General features: G+C 46.8%; 1 protein-coding gene across 3 annotated transcripts in view; it reads right to left on the reverse strand.

Moving 5' to 3' along the window:
* Positions 1–25,041, reverse strand: part of TSPAN15 (tetraspanin 15) — a 46,927-nt gene that overhangs the window by 17,472 nt on the left and 4,414 nt on the right. For 2 of the 3 annotated variants that reach the window (XM_037497846.2, XM_037497847.2), the window contains exons 2-3: positions 5,210–5,395; positions 4,035–4,109 (exon numbers count right to left, since the gene is read on the reverse strand). The exons of the other annotated variant lie outside the window; for it this stretch is intronic. In XM_037497846.2, coding sequence (XP_037353743.1) covers positions 4,035–4,109; positions 5,210–5,395 — 261 coding nt within the window. The remainder of the gene's footprint in view (positions 1–4,034; positions 4,110–5,209; positions 5,396–25,041) is intronic. 3 annotated transcript variants of the gene reach the window in all.

A 25,041-nucleotide genomic window follows, 5' to 3' on the forward strand; every position in this document is an offset into this window, starting at 1 on the left:
CAAAAATAAATGCCAGTGCATCTCAAATTCTTTCAAAACACTGCTGAGGAGGGAACACTTCCAAACTCACTTATGAGGCCAGAATTACTCCATAACACAGTTAAACAAGGACACTACAAGAAAAAAAAAAAAAAAACTATAGGCCAATATCCCTGTGGAATATAGGTGCAAAAATCTTCAACAAAATATTAACAAACAGAATTTAACAACACATTAAGAGAATCAAATACCATGGGCTAGAAGGATTTATTCCAGGGATGCAAGGATGGGTCAACATCTGCACAGATAATTAAAAGTCATTTCAGTCATAAAGGAAGAAGCAAAAGTTTCTGTTTTCAGATGACATGATCTTATCTACAGAAAATTCTAAAGACTTCAGGAAAAAAACTGTTAGAACTAACAAACAATTTCAGTAAAGTTGTAGGATACAAAAATTAATTGCATCTACATAAACTAACAATGAACTATCCAAAAATAAACTAAGAAAACAATCCCATTTACAATAGCATCAAAAAGAATAAAATACTCAGAGATGTATCTCACCAAGGAAGCCAGAGCTCTATAAAATACTCATGAAAGAAATTGAAGATAACACAAATAAATGGAAGATACCTCTAATTCATTCAAGAATTAACAATATTAAAATGTCCATACTATCCAATGTGATCTGTAGATCCAATACAATCCCTATCAAAATTTCAATGAATTTTCAAAGAAATTTTCACAGAAATGGGGCCAAAAAAGCATCCAAAAATTCACATGGAACCACAACAGACCCCAATTCATTAAAGTAATCAAGGAAGAATTGCAAAACTGGAGACATCACACCTCCTGATTTCAAGCAATATTCCCACACTACAGTCATTAAAATAATGTGACAAAAGAACAAACACCTAATCAGAACAGAAAAGTAAAATCACACAGATATGGTTAACATTTAAGATGACCTCATTTTATTTCTTATTTATTCATTTATTTATTTCATTTTAAAAGGACAGGTTTATTAGGAAAAAGAGGAAGGAAAAGACCTGCATAGAGACAGGCGGGTAGAGAGCATCCGCTGCTGCTTTGCAAAGGGATAGTGAAAAGAAAAGGATTATGAAAAGAAAATGCCTGCATAGTCACAGGCAGGCAGGAGAGCTGCTGAAGATGACCTAATTTGCAACAAAGGTGCCAAGAATACACAATAAATGATGCTGGAAAACTGAATAGCCACATGCAAAAGAATGAAATTGGACCCTCATCTTAAACCATATACAAAATCAACTTAAATGTAAAATCTGATGTTGTAAAACTCCTAGAAGAAAACAAACTCCTTGATTTTGGTCTTGGCAATGATCTCTTTGGATCTGACACAAATTCACAGGCAACAGAACCAAAAATAAACAAGTGGGATTACATCAAACTAGAGAGTTTCTGCACACCAAAGGAAACAATCAAAAAAGAAAGAAAACATAGCAAAATAAACAAGGAAATATCCAAAATAAACAAGGAAACTTTGCAATTCAATAGCAAAACACAAATCTGATTTTAAAATGGGCAGGGCCAAACAGATATTTTTCCAAAAAAGACATACAAATAACCAATGAATATGTGAAAACACGTTCAACATCACTAATCATCAGAGACATACAAATCAAAATCACAATGAAATATCACTTCACATTTGTTAAAATGTCTATTATTAGGGCCTCCCCTGGTGGCACAGTGGTTGAGCACTGGGCTGCGAAGCTGCCTGCAGCCTCTGCAGCCGGCTGGATCCCACACCGAGCACAGACCTCTCCTGCCACGCCCGCTGCTCCCCTCAGCAGTGTATTTCATCAGTCTGCCTGTTCTGTTCCCCGCTCTGGCTCTGGTGAATTCTCTCACCCTCCCGTGCTTCTGACTATACCCACTGCTTGTATAAATAAATAAATAAATCTTTAAAAAAAATTTTTTTAAAGTCTATTATTAAAAATATAAAAGAACAAATGTTGGGGAGAAGAAAAGAGAACCCTTGTGCACTCCTGATAGGAATATACATTGGCACAGCCATTAGGGAAAAGTATGAATTTTCCTAAAAAAAATTAAAAATAGAACTACCATGTGATCCAGCACTTTCCCTTCTGGGTATAGACCCAAAGCAAATAAAATCGCTATCTCAAAGAACTATCTGAAATGAGAACCCCTTGCTTATTCAGTGTTATTCACAATAGCTGGGGAATAACACAGGAAACCCCCCTGAGTATCCACTGCTGTCAGCAAGTGGATAAAGAAAATGTGAGAAACACATGTTCATATTGTATTATAAATATATAGATGTATGTGTAGCCATTATTTATATAATGGAACATCATTCATTAAAAAAAAAAAAAGAAATCCTGCATTTACAACTACATGATGAATCTGGAGGGCATTGTGCTAAGTGAAATGAGCCAGGCAGAGTGAAGTCAATACTGTATGGTATATCACTTATAGGTGAAATCTTAAAAAAAAAAAAAGAAAAATTGTCAAACTCAGAACCAGAAAGTAAAAAAGTGGTTGCCAGAGGCTAGGGGCTGGGGGAAATAGGGAGATGTTGGTCCAAGATTATACTTTCAATTATAAGATAAATAAATTCTGTAGGATGGTGATTACAGTTTAATATGTCCTATATACTCAATCAACATAATGGGAATTGCCCTCCCCTCTCCAGGGCTCAGAAAACTGGAAGACAAGGCCTGGATTCCAGGGCTTTAGATGCCCATGGTTAAGGCCCATCCACAGGAGGCCCGTGCAGAGCAGGTGTGGTCCCTGCTTCCACCTGGGCTGGAATGCCAGATGTACCCATGAAGAGTATGGCAGGAGTCAGATACTAAATCATCTACACAACCCAGTGTCTGGGATATACTACTGGGCTCAAGTTCTGGCAAGAAAAACAATTTGGCCATAGCCCTGATGTACCTGCCCAATAGCAATGCCCAGGACTTCCAAGAACTAAGGTAATAGGGCAGAAAGGGGTAGAGGCAGGAGAGTGCACTAAGAGCTTCTACAAACAGGTCCTCCTTCTTGAGCCCTGCCTAAGATCCCATGGCCAAATGAAGACAAATGTCTTTCTCTTCTCCAGGGCAAAGGAGTTAGTGCGGAATTTGGATCCACTAGGGACCAGAACCATGCCAGCTTCTTCTCATCAAATCCTCACCCAAAACTCTTGAGCTAGAAATCATTAACCTGTAAGGAGCCTGCGGAGCTGAGTAGCTCAGTGATTTGCCCAAGGTCACACAGCTAGTGTGAGTCACACACAGCCTACAATGGAAGGACCTGGGACCAGGAGTTCTGAGTACCTTTTGCACTTTCAGGAACCCCGATTCTGCAAACCCCTCCAGGGCCAAGACTCAGGCTTTACCCTATCAGCCTCTCTGGTCCTCACCCGTGGAGCCAGTACAAGAGTCCTGTTAGCACGGCCTCCAAAAGATATACCATTTCCACCCAAGCTCACTGCTTCCACCTCAGTCCAAAGAAATACCCCCTCTTCCCTGGATGACCATTGCCTCCCCACTGGTCTCCCCACACCCCCCTTGCCTCCTTCCTCTCTATTTTCCACTTGGTGGGCAGGGCAAAATGCTTATCAAATCACATCACGTCACCACATGGAACTAAGGCTTCCTATTGCCTTTAGAAAAAATCCCAAGCTCCTACCCATAGCCTGAGAGGACCCACATCATCGAGTCCTTCAATTCCACCTCCTACTTCTCCCTATCACCCCTCCCCTATGGCCAAGCAGCCTGCACGCTGTTTCACTAATCTGTTCTGCTCTCTTCTGCCTCAGCAGTTCCCTCTGCCTGGACCTCACTGGGTTGGTCCTTTTCATTATTTCATTGTTGTTCTCCCCCAGACACACTAGCACCTTGTTTCATTTCCTTTTCTTTGATTTACTTGTTCAATGCCTCTCTCCCCCAGCAAATGGTCGTTCCATCACCTGCCCTGCCCTCTGCCACACCCTAGTTTACAGCCCTGGACACACACACCTCGGGTGCTCAGCATACACGTAGCTGATAAATGAGCCACAGACCCACCTGGTTCCGGAATATCAAGGCCACCATGCCGCCAATGAGCTCCATTATGAGGCAAAGCACAAGGACATACTGAAACTGAAAAACAAAAGTCAGAGCTTCACCTAGAAGGCCCAGCAGAAGCAGGTCAAGTGCAAAAAGGAACATCGTCTGTAGCAACTCTTCTTGGCTCCTGGGCCTTCTGCCCCTTCCTCCAACGAGGATATGGGATGTGAACAGACAATCCCAGGGAAAGCCCTTTTTTGGATCCAGTGCCAGGAGGAGGACTCAGATGGCCCAGCCAGGTAGTCACTGACATGTGACCCAGGGCTTCATGGGGTCTTGGTGTAAAAGCACACCCCCTCCCTCCATCACCCCACACCATCATGAGGAGAGCTGGTCCTCTCACCAGCTAAGCTAGAGAGCACAGGCTCAACGTGAAGGCCCAATTCTGCTAAAGAGCCCCATAAAAAAGGGGTGAGGGGGTGCTTGAGGCTTACAGGATACTCTCCTTCCCTGCCCTTTATGGGAAAATAGGCATTGTTCAAATGGATGCCAGCAACCTCCAGCCTCAAATAGCACCAAGACCCTGCTTATACAGGCTTTTAGGGGCTTTCCATGAGAAACAATGAGGTCCATGTGGGTACTGAGTAAATGGATCTGCCTTCCCAGTAGCCCTGGCTTTAGGGAGCTATCACTCACCCCATTATAAGAGGGGCAGGTGGAGCTGGCTCCACCCCCTGACTCCATAGTAGACCATCAGCACCTGGGACTTTGTTCAGAGTTACCAGGAAATGTTCCCTGGGCTCTCGGCTATAAGCCCTTTTTGGCCTGAGGCTGCCCATGCCCATGGGAGGTGGCCTGAGAAAGAGCTCAGTGGTGCCATTGAGACTCCTGAATCCAATAACAACATTTTTTGTTTTCATTTGCTCTCATTTGAATGTGGTTTCTCCCAATTCCAACATGGGATTTAAGTAAAATTATTCAAATCATCTTTCATACACAGACTCAGAGGTGGTCTGGGCCCTCTTGGGGCACCATGGACAGAAGGGCTGATTCCACAAAACCCTTTGAAGAGCTGGCTGGAGGCAAGGACTGAAGAAACTGGACTGCCTGAAGTCCAGGGCAGGTCTCCCAAGTCTCTCAGGAACTCCAAGGACCCACACACCTTGGCTGAGGGCTGGGCAGGGCTGACTCACCGCCTGGAGAAGGCACAGGTTGTCACGGAGGGAAGCCAGCACGCCAATGAAGGAGACAAAGAACATGATGGCCCCCAGGAGGATGAGGATGATGGCTGGGGCCAGGAAGGCACTTTCAAGGGTTTTGTATTTCTGCCGTTCGATCTCTGCATAGATCCCCACCAACAGCACCAGGCCCCCGATCAGCTGCAAAGAAGGCAGGGAATGAGAGAGGGAAGGCCTGGTGGTCATTTGATTGTCCCACAAGGAACTCAGCTGAAGGCTCTGGTACTTGCCACGGGGTGGGGTGGGAGGGTGCAGAGTGGAGGATGCTCAGCCCAGTTGACCACACAAAAGGGGACCTAGTACAGGCTGTGTTCCCCCAAAATTCATATTCTGCAGTCCTAATGCCCAGAGCCTCAGAATGTGACTGTATTTGTAGAACTTTTAAAGGAGGGTAATTAAGTTAAAATGAGATCACACGGTGGGTCTTAATCCAGTGTGACTGTGGTCACAGAGGACAGGGACACAGAGCGAAGATTGTGAGAAGACAAAGGGAGGAAACAGCCACCGATAAGGCAGGGAGAGATAAGTCAGGGCGAGATAAAGCAGGGAGAGATAAGGCAGGGAGAGAGGCCTCAGAATGAAATCAACTCTACCCACACTTTGATCACAGACTTCTAGTCTTCAGAATTTGAGACAATACATTTCTGTTGTTTAGGTCTGTGGTACTTTGTTACAGAAGTACTAACAAATTTACAGACCCTTTGGAAACATTACTTGAGAGGAAAGTGCAGGTGAGTGGGGGAACATGCCACTGGTTAGAGGCGCAGAGAACCAGGCTGGAGCCCCAGATCTGTGCTCACCAGCCCTGGGCCTTGGACAGGTATTGACCACACCAAGCCTGTTCTCATCTGGAAAATGGGGGTGGAGACACTTGTTTCTGTCTACTCACCCCATAGGTTTTTGCAGACCTGCATGCCAAGAGGGATATTTTTTACTGTTCCAGGGACCCCCAGCAGCCAGAACAGTCCCATGTCTGTCGAATGGATGAGAGCTCTTTGCAATACCCCCTGGCCTGGAGTGTGATGCTGGCTACCAGTCCCTTGTCTGCCCAAGATGCCTACTTTCTTGATTTCACACTCCCAAGAGCAGAGATAAGTCATCCGATACATGGAACTGCTCACTGAGTTGAATGCAGCATGGGAGAGCAGCTGGAAGGTGCGGGTGCTGTCAGCCAAGATCCAAGTGAAAGAGGGGAGGGATAAGACTCCAAGACATTGAGGAGCCCTGCCTGAGCAGTGCCCACTAGAGTCAGCGCCCCTCCAGTTATCCATGTCTGTACCTGGCCTCACATGGGCTGTCACGTGCCCTGTAGATCCCCTTGACTTACTTCTAAAGAGTGCCAAGACTGTCCTGGGTAAAGGGAAATGGCTGCTTCCCCTGAGCTTTGACAAGTAGCTGGGATGCCAAAAATTAAACAAACAGACCAAGCTTAAGTAACACCGGATGACAGAGGATTACCAGGCACCATGTCCCATCGGTCCAGCACTTTGCAGTATTTCTGGCTCGGAGCCTTGACCTGAAAAATCATCCAGGGTGACTGAGATCCATTCCCCCAATCTAAAAGAATGCCTGTCCAATAAGACGCGCCAGAAGGGCTACAGACCTGGGGCCTCTGCAGTGGCACAGCAGGTTGAGCACAGCACTGTGAAGCTGTCCGCAGCCTCTGCAGTGCGGGTTCAATTCCCGGCTGACCAGGGAGATACCCACATGGCGCGACAGACCTCTCATATCTCGCTCGCTGCTCCCCTCAGCAATGTCTTCGGTCCGTCTGCCTGTTCTGCTCCCCTCTCTGTCGCTGGTGAATTCTCTCACCCTCCCACACCTCTGGCCTGTACCTCAGCTCTTGTATAAATAAATAAATCATTAAAAAAAAAAAAGTGCCACTGACTTGAACAAACCCAGCTGTCAGGTACTCATTAACAAATTGGCCATATCAGAAAAACATGCATAAGACAAGATGCAGAACACACTCATGCACCCAGACCTCTATAGGAAAATGGTGATCCCAGAAGTAACACCTGCCTTTGATAAAGATACCTAGAAGCTATCTGTTAATCCCAAACTCAGACATATTCAAGGCCAGCCTAACCCCATGGGTCTTCCAAGAACAAGCAACTTTAAAAGTCAGATCCCTTCCTTCCAAATTATTCTACTTATCACTAACTCAACCCTAACCGTGAACCAGATACAGAGCCCAGACATCCCTCCATCCCAAAGGTGAGGATCATAGTGAAAAAGAACCTCACTGAGAATGAAGTCTTCAGAGCCTAGACAGGGTATGCAAGGTCACAGTGCACCTGTGGGGGGCAGAGATGAGGTTTTATCTTCCATTTTGATGAAAAGTGAAATTCACATACTGTTGCTGAACCAACAAGACAATATTTTAACATTTTCAGAGCTGATCCCATAGATTTATGTGAGTTCTAAGTTTCCTAGGCACTAACATCTTCTCACCACCCTTGTGCACCTCCATTCCTCATCCTGCCCATGGCCATGCTTCTGGATTAAAGAACCTGCTTTGGAAACTATCTCCCAAACACCAGGGTTGTTGATGGCCCCAATTCCAAGCAGAAATGATTCCAGCCTTCTCCTTAAAGGCAGTCAGTAGCTTCTTCTATTTTTAAAAGCTCCCCAGAGCCCTGGGACCCATTCCAGAATAGCCTTGCTGGCAGGAAACAAAACTTCCTTTGGTCTGATCTCTCTCCCACTGCAAAGTATTGCCTCTTCCTCAGTAGTGAGTCTTGCAACATTTCCAGACCACTAAGGCCCTGGGAAAAGCTCCTGTGGCAAATACAAACCCAAGCCTCCTGACACCCCTAGCACCATGCACAGAGCTTTCGCAGGTCTTGTTTTTCCTGCTCCAAGCAAAGGGGCTGTCAGCCCAGCCCCGGGAATGGCCTGGTAGGCAACTCCCCAAGGCAGCTCCCCACATACTGCAGGCTGAGCTATTGTTTGAGTGCAGTGGGCTTGGGGAGAGGCTGGCATACTCTTCCCATGAATTAAATGGTATTTATATCTACAGTGACATCAGTTTATGTTTCTATCTGGATAGAAAATTAACTGTCAATGCTAAGCATGCAATCCCATCCACTCTTCTCTGCTAATTATAGCCCTTCACCAGGAGGCCAGCCACTCCAGCTCCAGTGCAGGAAATGAATGGCCTATTTATCAAGGAGGACAGCTTCAGCTAACCAGCACAGGGGTGGAGACACACAGCAGGCCAATGCCAATTTGGGCCAAGGAGGGAAAAAATATGCTATTGCCAGGACACAAGTTAGGCCCAAAGCCCTGGACTTTTCAAGTCACATGGTGTCTTCAACAGGCTGCGGAGGAGCTCCATCACCCCACATAAACTCGGCTTATAAACCTGGGCTCCCCAGCTTCCCCTTCCTCCTCTCACTCAGCTGCTGGGAAGCAAGAGGCCCAGGCAGGCACTCCAGCACCTGTGTCTCCTCTTTCAGGAAGCATCTGGTCACTGGGCCCCACTGACTCACCTTCAGCTGGGGCAAGTCTGCCCTTAGATGGGACCTGCACAGCCTGTTTCCACCCCAAAAGGCACACACCCTTCACCGATTGTGTTCCAAGCCCTGTATCTTGGGGACACAGATCTAGTCACAAAACTAGATACAGGGTAAGAATGGGGAAGGAGAGAATAGGAGAAGCTGGAAATCTATGGTCTGGGGATGGATGCAGGGAGTCTTTGAACTGAGTTAGTCACACCATTGTTTTCACTAACCTCTAACTGAAATGTTCCTGCCATTTCACATGTAGACAGAAACCCATAGCATTATTAACAATACCTGTGACTTTGTCACCAACAGACATCAAATCAGTTATTCCTGGATTGCTGAATATCTTAAAATATCACATATATTCCACATCAGTTCAAAATCACAGCATATTAGACTCAGTGTTAGATCTGGTGACTTAATGCATTGATAAAGGACATTATCACAGAGCTGAGTTTGTAACATTTTAATAATTGTATCTCAATAAAATTGATCTCCTTGGCAATCCTGTGTATGTCATTTTATGCATTTAAACCATGTGTTCTGAAGAGGATTCCATCTGCTTCCCCTGAGAGCCACGAGGATCCCTGGTACAAAGAGGGTGAAGAGCCACTTGTCTGCGGGAAGAGCAATGTGGTCCCCATCATGGACAGAGCAGGGGGCCGGAGGAATTAGAACAAAAGTGAGATGGTGAAAGGGAATGACAGAAATTAGGATAGGCTTCCTGAAGAAGCCAGTGTTTCCCAGAATGCCTCAGAACTGCTTCATTCTAGAACGACCTTGCGTGGCACTGGAGGATGAAGAGCTTTGTATTGGACCCAATCTAAGCACTTTGATGAGTTTCTAGCTTAAAGGATGTGGGAAGTAGCTGAACTCCAAGGATTGAGAGACTTTAAATAAGATGGAGCTGGACTTCACGCCCACAGGTCCATGGCCTCCTGCTCTAGGTCCACGCTGCAGGGACCCCTCGTCCATAGCCCCCTTCCCCTCTTCTGTATATAACCTGGTGCTGGAAGGAGCAGTAAAGGTGAGACAAGAGATGCGAGCTAATGGAAACAACCCAAATGCCCAAAAATAGATGACTGGATCAAGAAGGTGTGGTACATATACACAATGGAACTTGACTCAGCAATCAAAAAGATAAACTCATGCAAACTGCAGCTAGCAGGAATTTAGAAACCCTAAATAAGGGCCCAGGAAAAAAACTAATTCTAATAAAGTAAAAATCAAAATCAACAAGCAACTATAAACCAGAGACACACTACAGAGGGGGGAGGAGGGAGTAGGATCAAAACAAGGGGGGTGGGAATTGCATGGGGACTATAACCAAGATGCAAATTTATACATTGTGCAAAAATGAAAAATGATGTAAAAAATGTATAAAATAAAATTTAAAAATACTAAAAAATTAAAAAATAAAAATTATAGAGAATAGATTAAAAAAGAGAGAGCATGCGATGGGAGCTGGCGTTCTGGGCTCCATTTCTTAGACCAGACTCAACTTTAGGCTAAATGGCATGAGGGGCAGAGTGAGGTAACACAACCAGAGCCTGTCTGTCTGGCCTGCCATGAAGGTTCCAAATGGGACTTTTGCAAAGACCTGGGAGACACCAGTGTGAACAATCTTTGCAAAATACCAAAGATGCCAATAGGACAGCACAGCCAACAGAATGTTCTGTGATGATGCTAAAGTCCTTGCAGCAGCCACGAGCCACATATGCGGCTGGCAGGTTCTTAAAATGTGGCTTGTGTGCCTGAGAAAATGCATTTAAAACTTTATTTCACTTTAAATTCAAATTCAAATCCAACCACCTGCAGCTAGTGGCCACCATATTGGGCAGCACAGCTCCGGCTGTGCTTGTGTCTTGTGTCAGTCATCACTCTCACATTGTTCCTTTCACGAGGGAGAAACCACCCTTATTTAAAACTCACATGCCTTTAACATCCTGCCACTAGCCAGAGAAGATTCAATGAATATTCACTACGCAGTGGAAAACAATCTCTCTCCTCTCCTCTCCTCAAGAAACTCAGTTCATGTTGTCCCCCTCATCTTGCCCGTAGGGACAGCAAGACAGGCCAGATCCACAAGGCCCTGATGGTGCCCCCACCCACACAGACATAGGACCCATTCTGGCTCCCCCAGACCATACCAGACCGACCCCAGGACCACCGGGCAATACTCTGAACTCTGACGCCTGGATACTGGTGCCACCAAGCTGGCCCCCATCCTGCTCAGCTCATGCAGGAGGAAAAGGGCTCATCTCAGCACCAAACCCAGGCAACCCTTTGCTTTGGAAAGTGCCAGAAGCTGCCTCCAATTGCCAGGAAAGGAGCTGATCCCTGCTATTCATCACTGGTACTTTGCTGTCAACTCTGCCTTGACCCTGGGCAGGATTTATTTCCTTAAAAACAAAACCAGGCAGCTCTCCTGTCCGCCTGTGACAAAGCAGGTGCCTCTCTTTTTCTTTCTCATTTTCCAAATAAACCTGTCCTTTTAAAATGTGAAAAAAGGGCCTCCTTGGTGGCGCAGGGGTTAAAGTCTCAGCGCTATCAAGCTATTGGTAGCCTCCGCACCATGAGTTTGATCCCCGGCCAGGGAGTTAACCTACATGGCGCAGCAGACCTCTCCGTCTTGTCCGCTGCTCCCCTCAGCAGTGTATTTCAGTAGATCCCCCTGTTCTGCTTCCCACTCTGTCTCTGGTGAATCCTCTCACCCCCTACCTCTGGCCTACACCCAAGTTCCTGTATGCACAAACAAATAGATCTCAAAATAAAATAAAATCAATTAAATGTGAAAAATAAATAAATAAGTAAACTTGAACTTGGACATCAAATACAGAGAACTCGGTTAATTATAACCCTTGGTCCATGACGTTCTGTGACACAGCCTGGTTGGTCTGTAATGTAACAAGCACAGTTCATTGGCTAGTCCTCTCATCCCACTAATCTGCTATGCCCCACTATGTCACAACTAAGGAGCCACATATACCTACACCTGCTTCTGGTTCCCTAATCTCTTCCAGGAGTCAATCTATCTACACAACCTTATTCCCATCACTGCAGCTTTATAACACATGTGGCACCTGCTAGGCCAAGTCCTTCCTTTCTCTTTTCTTCAGAAGTGTCCTGGACATTCTTGAATCTTCCATATATATTTTAGAATCCTCCTATCAAGTGCCGTGAAAAAACCTACTGAGGCTTGACTGGAATCTATAGATGGATCCCTTTGGAGAAAAAAATAACATCTTTATCAATCTTCCCACCCTTGCACATGGTTTACCCTCTCTTTGTCTACTTACGGTTTTTCTAACAGTGCTCTCCTCCTCCCTCAAGCTTTTCCATGGCCTCTAGAGCAGAGCTCTGAAGAGACTTCTGTAAATATTTCCCAGGCCTGCCTGGGGAGCACCCTCTTCCACCTCCCTAGCAAGATAAAGGGGTGAAAATAAACCTTTGGAAAATAAACCCCTCCAGGAAGCAACGTGTGCACACAATCTGTGTTACTATCCTTCTTGTCACCAATGGTTACAGAAATTTGACTTAAAAGACTCCCACACCCACACAACACATTCCAGGCTTTGAAAGAGCTGAGCTGGGAGGTTTGCAAGGCCCAGCTATTCAACCATCCGGGCAGAGAGTGGAATTTTTAATCAAGAACAACCACAGACATAGCACTGGGGTATGAGTGACTGAGCATGACCCTCCTCGGGAAGTGTTTTGGGGGGCAGGCAGGGTATGCAGTGTAACAAATAACTCTCAGGATATTCTGAAACAAGAGGTAGAGCAATTACTTCCTCCTGAAAGTGAGAGAAGGCCCATGGAGCTGAGTCTTGAAGGCTGCATGGACTTTGACTTCACAGCCCTAGCCCCTCCACAAGCATAGGGATGGTCCAAGGTACAAGGTGGAGGACTGAATCTAAGATATGAAATTACTTCAAATTCCTATAATCCTGAAGAAGAAACTCTGGTGATCCCATTCTAGAATAGAGCCTTCCAGGGCTTAAGAATAAGAGTGACTCGTGGTTAATCTGTGAAAACAGTCAAGGGAAGGAGAGTCAAAAGCAAACACCTTCACCCAACACATTCCTCTCTCTGCTTTTCTCTCCCCCTTCCTCCCCAGGCCTCCTTCCCTCTCCTCCCTTCCTTGAGTCTGAAGCAAAGTCAGAACCTGCCTCCCAGCACTGTGTTCCTCTAGTGTTTGGGTGACTATCTTCCCAGATCTCAGCCCTAAGTGATCCCAAGACAGCCCCCAAGCCAGGCTGACCCATTAGCCAGAGGTCAACCAGAACAGAAGCCACTGCTCCCCAGAATGTACCCTGGATGTCTAGCCCTCGTGTTAGCGACAGGAGTCCGCAGCTCACACCACTGCAGGCAGTGGCCTGGATCTAGCTGAGAGGAGAGTACTGGGGCATGGAACTGGGGCTTGGGGTAAGGGCTTGGGCACCCTAGGGATTTGGAGCTATGCAGGTGGGTTAGGAGGTGCTTTCTGCCAAGGTTCTGCTCAGGAGTACACCCTGTGCCTACAACCCCCACTCGTCCCGCCCCCTTCTGCCTCTGGCCCAGAAGTGCCGTCCCCACAGCCTGAGGCATCCAGTCAGCTTTGCCCGTGACAACTTCACAGACTGTACATGACATGCAGGTTCACGAGGATGTCTCAGAAGTTCATAGAAGTTTGGTGGCTTAGCTACCAGACCACACTCTCCCCACAGAAGCCATAAGGAAAGTGGTTAGGGCCCAATTCAGTTCACAGTAGCCTTGCTGAACCACAATATCTCTGAAACAAGATACCATGCAAAAGTTCCTGGTACCCAGAGGTGCTCAATAAATGTTACTTCTTCCCCAGTCGAGACATAGTACTGTTGTAACACTGACATTTCAAGACTGAAATCAGATGCCAGAACTCACTTCCCCTTAGAGGCACTTTGAACCAAGGATGATTCAGGGGAAGGAGATACCCTAGTCTGAAATCCAAAACAGCACTCACTGATTCAACAAACATTAAACACCTACTATATATCAGGGGCTGGGAGTAAAAGTCAAGACCTAGTTCCTGTCCTTGAGGAGTTCAGTGTGGTGAGACATACCTGCACACTAACCAACGCAGCAGAGTGAGGGAAAAGTCAGAGTAGAGGTAACTGAATATACAGAGGAGGCCAGAGAGGAGACACTAAATCAAATCTATTTACATGTTAACATACATAGCCTATATTTTATAAGGAATGATTTCAGAAGATTTGCGTTTCTGCAAATAATAATGTCTGGATGATGAGAAGACAGCTGGATTCTCACAGGTCATTTATTTTGAGATTGGAACAGGGAAATCACTGAAATAGTTGAAGGGCTGGGGAGTGTCACATGCTCATATTTGCTTTCAAAGTTCTTTCACCAAACTGAATAATCCACAAGGTCCCCAGTTGTCCCCCATCAGCATCTGTATTTGTCATCCTGGGGAGAGACAGGCTTCTAATGGAGAGGGCTGGCAGTCAAGCTGGGCATGGCCGGCAGCGGGAAGCCCAGACATCACGTGCCTCCTAATGGGGGAGACTGTAGCTCCCACTGCATCCCCCAGCAGCGCTCCCACAGGAAGTGGGTGGCCTGAACCTAATTACAAGGAGACCATAAAGCGAATCCAGAAGGCTGATGATGTGCAGATCAACGGGGCTGGAGGCTCCAAAGGAATTAAAACAAGTGAGGACAGTCCAGATTGGGGGAGATTACAGAGACCGTACGGTCAAAAACAGTGAGTCTGTGAAGCTTGAGTGTATCCTGAATTGGGCAAAATATCCACTGCAAAGGACATCAGGGGAACTAATGAGGAAATGTGAATATAGACAATGCTATTAAAAATGGTATTTTATTTAGTGGCGATTTGTTTTTCAGATGGATGATGGTGTAGAGAAGGCCCTTTTGGGAAAGTTGAACTCTGGGGTATCTAGGGTGAGGTCAAAATAGCTATGGCTTCCTTTCAGCTGGCTTGGTAAAAAAGAAGTATTTATTGAGAGAGTAGGGGGATGGGCAAAGGGAGGAGAGAGATATTCAGATGTTAATAACTGGTAACCCAAAAGTATCCAGGCAATCTTTTATTTTATTTTTTTTAATTAATTTATTTATTTTATATTTTATTTATTTGTTTATTTATACAAGCACTGGGTACAGTTAGAAGCGCTGGAGGGTGAGAGAATTCACCAGAGCCAGAGCAGGGAGCAGAGCAGGCAGAAGGATGTAAATACACTGCTGAGGGGAGCAGCGGGCGGCAGGAGAGGTCTGCGCGCCATGTGGGACCCTCCTCCTGTGGCGGGGGAGCAGCCGGGGATCAAACCGGCGCTGCTGAGGCTGCGGGCAGCTTCGCAACCCAGCGCTCAACTGCTGCACCACTAGGGGAGGCCCCAGGCAATCTTTTAACTCTTCTTTCAAACTTTTCTGTGGATTTAATTTTTTTAATTAAAAATTTCCCTGATCACACCTTAATTAAAAATCTGTGATTTGGGACTGCTCCAGCAACTAGCCCTCTCTATCTAGCCTAAGAGACGGGGCCTCTCCTGTCCCCATCCTCAACAACAGCCCAGGCATCAGAACACAGCACAGAGAGCCTCCCTCATCTCTCTGCCACGCTGACTTCCCAAAACCGGTGCACACTGTCTACAGAGGGTCTGCGATCAGGCAGCACCAGGGCAGGCTGGGGTCTCCAGGCAGACTGTGGGCCTCCAGCCCAGGGCTCTGAGCTCTCCAAAGCACCTCCCCCAACACCTCACAAAGCTCAGCTGGTAGTTAGGGGGCACTCAGGAGTCCCTGGGGCAGTTTCTAGTCACCTCCTTCCAAGGGGAAGAGGATTCCTGCAGGATCCCCACAGCTCCATCCCACTTTGCAGGCCCAGCAAGTCTTTGTCTCCCTACTTTCTGGATTTCCTCTAAGCAAAGAGAGGGCAAGACCCCAGTAGGTGTTGGTGAATCAGGCAGATGCACAGGCAAGTCTTTTCCAGAACTCTTGAACTGTTTGGGGGAATATGATGTCCTAAAGCTAATTCCATACAGGCTTTGTGGACTCCAGCCCCACCCCAGGCCAAAGCCAAAAGACTCTGGGAACTCCAAATCCCATCACCACCAAAGGGAAGGTGGCTGGAACCTGAGGGTGGGGTTAAGCAGCCAGGTTTGGTAAAACCAGACACGTGGGCTTTGGAGAGGATCCCCCATTTTGGCTCTCCACCAGCTCGCCAGTTCCGCCAGCTCTGAGAGTGCCTTTGGGTTTCCAGGCCTGCGATCGGGTAGGACACATTAAGACTTTATTTCCCTATTTTCTCCCTGAGTTGTACATTTCCTTAATTCCCTTTCCCTTGTAAATAAACCTTTTATTAACCTTTTGTGTGTGACTATAGTGGAGTATTAATAAGTCCCTTTTAAGCGCACAAGTGAGGACCCACAGCCAGGAACCCGTTTTATATCGGGGTTGCTCCGTAACAGAACCTAGAGCAGCAGGGCCTCGGAGATTGTTTCAGACGCACTGGGGCCTTTTTTTGTTAAAGGAACCCAATGCAATGCATGTGCTGTGATGCTGGATGCTAATTTTTTAAAATGCACTATGAGAAATATCTTAAATTGGAGAAGTTCTAATATGGATTTGGTGTTCTCAGGAATGATAGTGGTGTGTTTGATGGAAGTTTAGAGTTGAAAATTTTAGATGGAAGGTCTCACAAGGAATTGAACCAGAGTTTGGGGTAGGGATGATGAACAAGTCTTAAACCAAACTGGCGATAGAAGTTTCCAGGTATCTGGGGTAAGGGCAGAAAGGATTATCAGTTACAGAAAACCAACCCAACCTGACCCCAGAGCAATGAATTCCACAGTAATTTCATGAATCTGAGTGTGTGTGTGGGGTGATTCAGAAAGGATTATCTGTTCCAGAAAAACAACCCATCCAGACCCCAAAGGAATGTATCACCCCCAAAGAACACTACATAAGGGCACCCCTTGCTCTGGCAAAATGAAGTTCTTGCCCCTAAGTCTGCCCACCTGTGTCTATGCAGCCACTTCTTTTCTCCCCCACCCCCCTACCCCACCCCACCCCCTCCTGCCTTTCTTTTTCCTAATAAACCATTAAAATGCAGGCTTTGCTTGCTTGTGTCTGTACAAACATCTTTTTCCTTAAACTCGCCATGTGTCACTGAAGGGGAACATTGCCAAAATCTTTCTCAGAGGGACCCAAGGACCCTACTCTCTGAGCCCCATCATCTGGACCCCAACATGGTTAGAGTCAAGCATTTTTTAGGAGATGCAAGCTGGGATATTAGGAATGAATTGTCATCATAACTGCAACTTTCTCTGATATGTTAAAATGTTAAAATTATTGATTCTGGTTCGGGTGTTTTCTGCAATTAAAAAAGTGGAGAAAGCAAGCAAGATCCAAGTTCCAGTTTTTCCAAGAGGAGATCTGTTTACAGGTCTGAGTCTCCCTTTAGCCCAGGAAGTCTCAGTGACCACGGCCAGGAACCCGCTCACCAGATGCTGGGGGCGGATAGGCTCCTCTGGAATTAATGCCCCAACCAGATGTTTCATTAACTTCTAAGTTGGGCTAAATATAGGCTGTCATGGAAAGCTACCTATGACACAGGCAAATGAGCCTGCAGGAAGACGGGCCCCAAGGCAGCAGGACCAGGCCCTGCTGAGCAGATGGAGGAGCCTGGAGAAAGGGCGAGAGGGGTCACTCTCACCTAAATCCCCTCCTTTGCTTTACAAAAGTTAGGACGAGGGAACACATACACTACAAGGCAATGTGGTGATGAAATCCTGGTGCTGAAAGTGCCAGCAGTGAGCTGAGGCAAAGGCCTAGTGACTGTGACCTTGATAGGCCACTCCCCTGGGGGGCTGGGTTGGTGTGCCGGGTTAAAGGGCACTCACCAGCTGCAGTAACTCCCACTGAGGAGCTGGTGACCTTGCACAGGTCACTCCCTCCCTGCTGCTAAACAGGAATAGTAACTCCAGCCCAGCGGTCACTCAGGGGAGCCCTTGAGATGGGCAAACCACACCCTGCAGCTGCAGCAAGTGAGAACCCCCAGGCTATCTGTAAACATCAGCAGCTATAAAGACTGTATCTAAGCGCTATTTCACATGTCTAAGCGCTATTTTTCTTAAAATTGACGGACTTTTCTTACTAAAATAAGTATGGTCCTCATTTAGCCTCCTGGCATCTATGAAGCCATAGATTTGAAATACTAGTTATTTTCTTTAATATATATTATACTTAATGTACAGGTATTAAATTTTAAAATATTCCCCCATAGACCACCTAAAATCATCTTGGGGAACCACCAGGAATAACCAGTTAGACCCCAACTGAAAGCCCAAGTCGCACCCTAACTGTCCCCGATGAGGGGCTCCCTAACCTCTCTGAATCTCACTGGAAAATGGGCAGTAACAGTGTTATAGGGCAGCCCCGATACAAAACGGGTTCCTTTCCCCCTAACAACAGCACTGCCTCTTAGGGCTAGAGGGTTAAAATTAAGAGAACGCCTAGAAAACTCAGTCCCATACCACAGGAAGGGCTTGACAGTCGTTAGTTTTAAAAACACAAAAGAGGAGGAAGCAGAAGGCGAAACCAGACTAGATAGGGGGAAGCATCTGGGGGTTTCCTGATGGCAGAAGGAAAATTTTCCTTCTAAGTAAAGGCCAGCACCAGGGAAGAACCCATAGAGAAGACAGACACAGGCAAGCACCCTCTTGCTTCAGGGGCTATGGGTCCTTAAATAACTCTTTTTATTTTATTTTTAAAATTTATATATATTTTACATCATTGTTCATTTTAAAATTATGTTTGCTTCCCCCGCCCCACGCCCTCAGGTGTAGTCCCCATAGAGTTTCCTTCACCAACGCACCCGTGCACCATCACCCCAGTCCCCTGTGCTCCTCCCTCCCTCCCTCTGATCCCTCTCCCTTCCCCTCCCCTGCAGGATGTCTCTGATTTATATCAGTCCCATTTACCATGTGCAACACCACACGCCAGCTGAGATGATGATATTGGGGCAGATCCCTGAGTAGTGCCCACTGCCCCCCTGAACGATGGAGGTCACACCACTGGCCACAGAGTTTTAAACCAGAGGCACTTGCTGTGGGTCTGGTCTCCCCCCTGAAAGTGTTATAGGACAGGGAGAGGGGCCTGTTACAAAAGGAAGAGGTTGCACAAGATACGCACCACATCCCTTCAAAGTTAGGCCCAACTGGAAGTCCAAGCTGCACCCTAACTGGCCCCAAGTGAGGGGGTAATGCTCTGGTTCTGAAGGATTGCAGGGGAGTCCCAGATGCTACATAGCCCTACTTAGTTAAACCCTAAAGCGGTTTAACTGCTTTCAGAACCAGGAACTCCTTCCTGAAAGCTAATTTGCATTCCCTTCCCTGTTTTAACCTCTTTTCATCAGGCTTTCCTAGCAAAGGGGAGCATTGTAGACAGTAACCTTCCACCTCCTGGATGGACAGGGACAAGGGGCCTCTCAAGGGATGGTCTTTTTTTTTTTTTTTTTTTTTTTTATTTATTTTATTTGTTTGTTTGTTTGTTTTGTCTATACATGCACTGGGTACAGTCAGAAGTGGGGGAGGGTGAGAGAATTCACCAGAGCCAGAGCGGGAAGCAGAGCAGGCAGAAGGACCGAAGTACACTGCTGAGGGGAGCAGCGGGCGGCAGGGGAGGTCTGCGCGCCATGTGGGACCCTCCTCTGGTGGCCGGGGAGCAGCCGGGGATCGAACCGGCGCCGCAGAGGACGCGGGCAGCTTCGCAACCCAGCGCTCAACCGCTGTGCCACCGGGGAGGCCCCTCAAGGGATGGTCTTGATGGAGGGAGGAGCTGAGGTGGGCCACACCCTCTTTCAGTCCCCTCCTTGCCCACTCCTGCCTCCAACCACTCTCTCCTCAGTTTTACTACAGCCCACAGTAGGGAAATGGATTTTCAGGGTCCCACTCAGTTGGGGCCCTGCTCTGTGAGGCAACCTGGTAAAGCAGAAGGGCTTGCATTGGTTACCCGGGGTTACCTTTACAGATATTCTTATGGGTTTGGGCCCTCACTTTCCACCTCTCCCTTAAAAGAGGCTACTGTTTAATGCAGCCAGTCTAACTTCAGGAGAGACTATATTCCTAATCGCTGTCTCTTGGTGTGCAGGGAGAAAAAAATTGCCACCAACTGGGCAACTTAAAAGAAGAGAAATGGGGCCTCCCCGGTGGCACAGCGGTTGAGCGCTGGGTTGCGAAGCTGCCAGCAGCCTCTGCAGTGCCGGTTCGATCCCTGGCTGCTCCCCGGCCACTGGAGGAGGGTCCCACATGGCGCGCAGACCTCTCCTGCCGCCCGCTGCTCCCCTCAGCAGTGTACTTCGGTCCTTCTGCCTGCTCTGCTCCCCACTCTGGCTCTGGTGAATTCTCTCACGCTCCCACACTTCTGACTATACCCAGTGCTTGTATAAATAAATAAATAAATCTTTAAAAAAAAAAAAAAAAAGGAAGAGAAATGTATTTTCTCACAATTCTGCAGAACGTAGTCTGAAACCCTGCCTTCCTTGCCAAACTCCTTCCAGAAGTTCTAAAAGAAAATCTCTCCTTGCCTCTTCTAGCTTCTGGTGGCCTTCCCCTCTGGATGTCTGTCTTCTTCTATCACAAAGTCCCCTCTGCCTTTCTTTTACAAAGACACTTATCGTTAAATTTAGGCCCAATCAGGTAATCAAGAATGATTTCATCTCAAGAGTCTGGGCTTAATTATATCTTCAAAGACCCTTTTAACAAATAAATGAGGTCACAGTCACAGGTTCTAAGACATAAAAACATATTTTTTGCTTATTCGTGGGGAGTCCAGCAGTAGAGAGGATGGCAGGGTGACATCCACCATTCAACCTGCTACAGAGCTCAGTGGTCAGTCAGAAGTCATCCTCCTGCTATCTGACCACTAACTCATCACCTGACCCCAGGGCAAGTTCACCTCACCTCTGGTGCTGTTTCCCTACCAGCGGTCCCAAGGGTCCTATGGGGTTGAACTCCATGAGTTGCTGCTATTCAAGAGATGACGCCAGTTTTCCAACATGATGCCTGCACATCAGCAGTTCTCAAACTGGACACATGATTTAAAGGGGAAAAATGTGAAACTTCAGGTTCAACAATAACCACAGAGAAGTATTAGTCTGTAGGGCATATAAAAGAATTTTGCAAAGGAAAACAAAATTCTAGAACCAGAAACTCCCTTTCCTCTCCCCAGAAATACATCCTGGTTCCTTGAAGACCAGGCTCCCACACAGTCTCCCACATGCCCAGTCTGGGATTTCCCACATCTCCCAGCCTTTCCTCTCCCAGATGGAAGCCTGCCGACTGACCCTGGTTAGAGCATTCTTTCTCTTTTGGGGACCACTCACACAGCAGTGCAGTAACTTTCCAGGCCCACAGATAGTGCAGATGGTCAGAGGTTGGGAACAGATTTAGCACATCACTCAGGATTCAGCTAAAGAGGAAGCCAGCTTGGAAACTGGGTAAGAACCCTCAAAGTTACAGCCACTCAAGCAGTAACTCTTTTCCACTCAAGCTTCATGTTAAATCCCACCCAAGATCCCTGACTCAGCTCTGAGGATGGCCCTGGATATGTGTCCTTTGCAAAATCCCCTAAGCCTGGAGGTATTGAGACCCAGAGCCATAGGGGAGGCCCAGTGACCCAGGAGGTCCTGTCATTTAACCTCAGGAAGTGACCTAGTCTCAGAATCTGGTGCCAGCTTCAGAAGCCAGCACCGCAGAATGCAGTGGGAAGACCCTGCAAGATGAAAGATGCAAAAGCACCGAGCACCTGGTAGGTCCTGGTGTCCATGGGAGGATGGAGATTTACTGGGGAGACTTGCAGAGTTCAGGGGGTGCAGGCACAGAAGATGTGATGAGAACTTCTGGAAACTGTCTTGTCAGAAGAAGCTGCTTTCTGCATGTCTAGAGCAGATGGCTGTGGCCACACCCTTGGGCCAAGAAGTCTGATCCCTTGGGCGTGCACGTGGCTATTCCAAGGACTAGTAGCTCCTTCCCACCTCTTAGTTCCTGGTCTGTGCACCATATGACAGGCACATGGCTCATCATAGAAAAGTCCTGTGTGGTTCTAAGACTAGTCCTGGCACCTGGGCAAGGGAGGTTGAGACAAGCACTACAGTGTACTTAGTGCCTTTGTATATTTCATCTTGTAAGGGCCTTCCGATTGCACTCTAGGGTATCCACAGGTAAGGGGTCTAGGAACTCAGCAAATCCTCATCTGCTCCAGTCATACTTGCCTACCACAGTGCCTTTGCACTGACTGCTACCACTGAGATGTTCTCTGCATGTCTTTTTATGGCCAGCTCCTTCTTACTCTTTGTGTCTCAGATGAAATGTGAGTTCCTCATAAAAGACTTCCTTAACCACATCATATAAAGTAGGAAGTCCTACCTTGTCTCATTGCTCCCTAATTTCTTCTGTTGCACCTATCACTCTATGTTTATTTACTGATTTGTCTGTCTTCCTAGCTCAGGACTAAGTTAACATTGTTCATTGTCATTTCCCAGCACCTATTATAGTGTCTAGCAAACATGGTAGCCAACAAATAAATATTTGTTAACTAAATAAGCAAAAAAAAAAAAAAAAATCCCCACCCTGGAGAAAACAGCAAACTCAAGACTAGACTTTCCTATATTCCAAGATGTCAACTCAAACCTACTTACATCCAAAAGTTCTCCAGGAAATCCCCTGTGTGCCTGGGCTTACCCAGAAGACAGCTTTCCCCTGTGTGTGGAACCAGTTGGTACAGAAATTTATTATCATTTCCTTAACTTGTTTACTCTGAGCCCCACCCCAGGTTGGCATTGTGAGTCACCCGGACAGAAGAGGCAGTGGGCAGGGAGGGAGGGCAGGTCACAACGACTCCTGCTTCTCAGGAACACACTCCCAATGGCAGCAGCAGCAGCAGCAAGGGTCCAATCCAGGCCTACAGCTTACAATAACCCCCCCTCACAGGAGGAGAAGGGGTCATGCACAAAAGTCTAGACAAAGGGTAAAGACACTTTCTCAGAGTCTTAGTTTGCTCAGCTGTAAAATGAGTGTTTCAGAAGGTTTTCTGAACCCCTTCCAGGGCAACAGTCTTAATTCTCTGGGATGTTAAAGACCCCATGTCTGGGGGGTGGGGGAATGCCTCTCTGTGCCGATGGACAGAGCTGTCTCATTGCTTCCAGATTTTCCTGACAGCCCAGGAGGCCCAGGGACCTGCTCTCTAGTATGAAGGCCACTAGCATGTTCTGCTCAAGTTTCACTACTTTTTTTTTTTTAAATGTTTGCCTCAAACAAAAGGAAAATGGGTCTGCACAATGAATCAAGCACAGTAAAAATAAAATTAAGGAAATAAAGTATGTACATATGTGTACAAGGAGACCTCTGGAGAGGTACTTACCAGGGGGTAACAGTGGTTCTCTCCTAGGCAGAATTGAAGGTGAATTTTATTGGTTTGCTGTACATATATATAAATATATATATATTTATTTATTGAATTTTTCTTTTTAACTATGCATATGTATTGTTTTCACAAAGGCAATAAAGCTCTTTTCTGAAGTTGGAAATTCCTGATGGGAACCAAAGCAACTTTCTTTTATTCATTTATTTATTTATTTATTTATTTATTCTAAAGATTTATTTATTTATGCATACAAGAGCTGGAGTGCAGGCCAGAGATGTGGGAGGTGAGAGGAATCGCCAGAGACAGAGTGGGGAACAGAACAGGCAGATTGACTGAAATACACTGCTGAGGGGAGCAGCAGGTGAGACAGGAGAGGTCTGCTGCACCATGTGGGTAGCTCCCTGGCTGGGGATCAAACTCATGCTGCAGAGGCTGCAGACAGCTTCATAGGGCTGTGCTTGCACCACCAGGGAGGTATCCCTACTTTCTTTTCTATCTGGTTTCATCTATTGCTTAACCAGCAGCCAGGTACCGGGTTCCTTCCCAAAATGTCCTCCACCCACAGCCTGAGCCCCAACATTGGGGAGGGATCATGGGGTGTGTGGAGGGGGTGGGGTTGGGGTGATTGGTAAAGGTCAGATGACCCAGTGAAGAACCAAGCCAGGCAATCTGGGTCCTAATCTTGATCTGTCACTAACTTGCCAAGGGATGTCATGGTAGAGGTAGTGACAGTCATTTCTAAGCCCTTCCTATCTCAGCAACTCTCCCATGAGTTCTAATGAGTAAGTGGCCCATTTTACTGATAAAGAAACAGAAGTTAGTACCTAAGCCACTCAACCTTTAAGTTGCCAGAATTGGGATTTGGACCCGGGCAGCCTGGTACAGAGTCTACACTCTTCACCACATTAAACTATAGGGAAATATAAAGAATCTCAGGCCAAGGTATCTGTGGAGAAGGTGAGGATGAGTTAAAATTGCCTCTGGCATTCATTACCTTCACCACCTACCTCCTTTTAACTCAGCACAGCCCCATCCTTTTCTTACTGACTAGTGAATACAACCCCCCACCTTATTCTGACACCCTTACTCAGTTGGAAGACCTATCTGGTTGTCAAGGCAACAGGATTGTTGCTTTCTAAGAGCCAGTGGCCACATCATCAGCACAGCCCACTTTGTAAATTCAAGGCCTCGGCAAATCTGACCAGTGCAGGCTATATATCCAGCTCATGTGCTGAGCCAGAAGCCTCCATCTCAGATCCTTGCTAGTAAGACCCAGTGGTGCTCGACCACCACAGTGCAGCAACCCCAGCCCCAGCATTTGTAAGAGGCTAGCAATCAGCTACTCTCCTGACCTCCAGGAGCCCACAACCCAGCAAGGAAAAGTAGTCATGTAAACGGATCTCTAGGATACCCTGTGGTCAGTGCTAAAATTAGAGGTGTGTCCCCAGTGGGCTGAGGGCACATGTGTCAGAGTGATTCACCCTGCCTGGTGGAAAGAGGAGACTCCAGGTGCCTCTGGGTGAGCTCATTTCTCCTGGAAACAGCTTCAGCGACCTACTGGAAGGAACTTAGAGCTGGGAATGAGGTAGTGGGGGCGGGGTATGCCAGCTCTGCTGGGTGACCCTGAAACACATCCACCCAGGGTCCCCCAAGTGAGGGAGAGGAAAGCATCATAAGTGGTTCAAGGTCATATTCAAACTGACTCATAAGACTGGGATGAGTTTTCACTGCTCATTTCCCCTTGATCCTTCCAATGCATCAAGAAACAAATCTGGTTTTGGCGCCAGTTTGTCTTTAAGCTTCTCAAATACTTGTTAACCAGCTTTTTAACAAAGGAGGATCCTTCAGGATCACAATGTCTAAATAGGA

Source organism: Talpa occidentalis, unplaced genomic scaffold (genome assembly GCF_014898055.3).
Source record: "Talpa occidentalis isolate TD23 unplaced genomic scaffold, MPIMG_talOcc4v2.1 talOcc4.8, whole genome shotgun sequence".
NCBI lineage: Eukaryota > Metazoa > Chordata > Mammalia > Eulipotyphla > Talpidae > Talpa > Talpa occidentalis.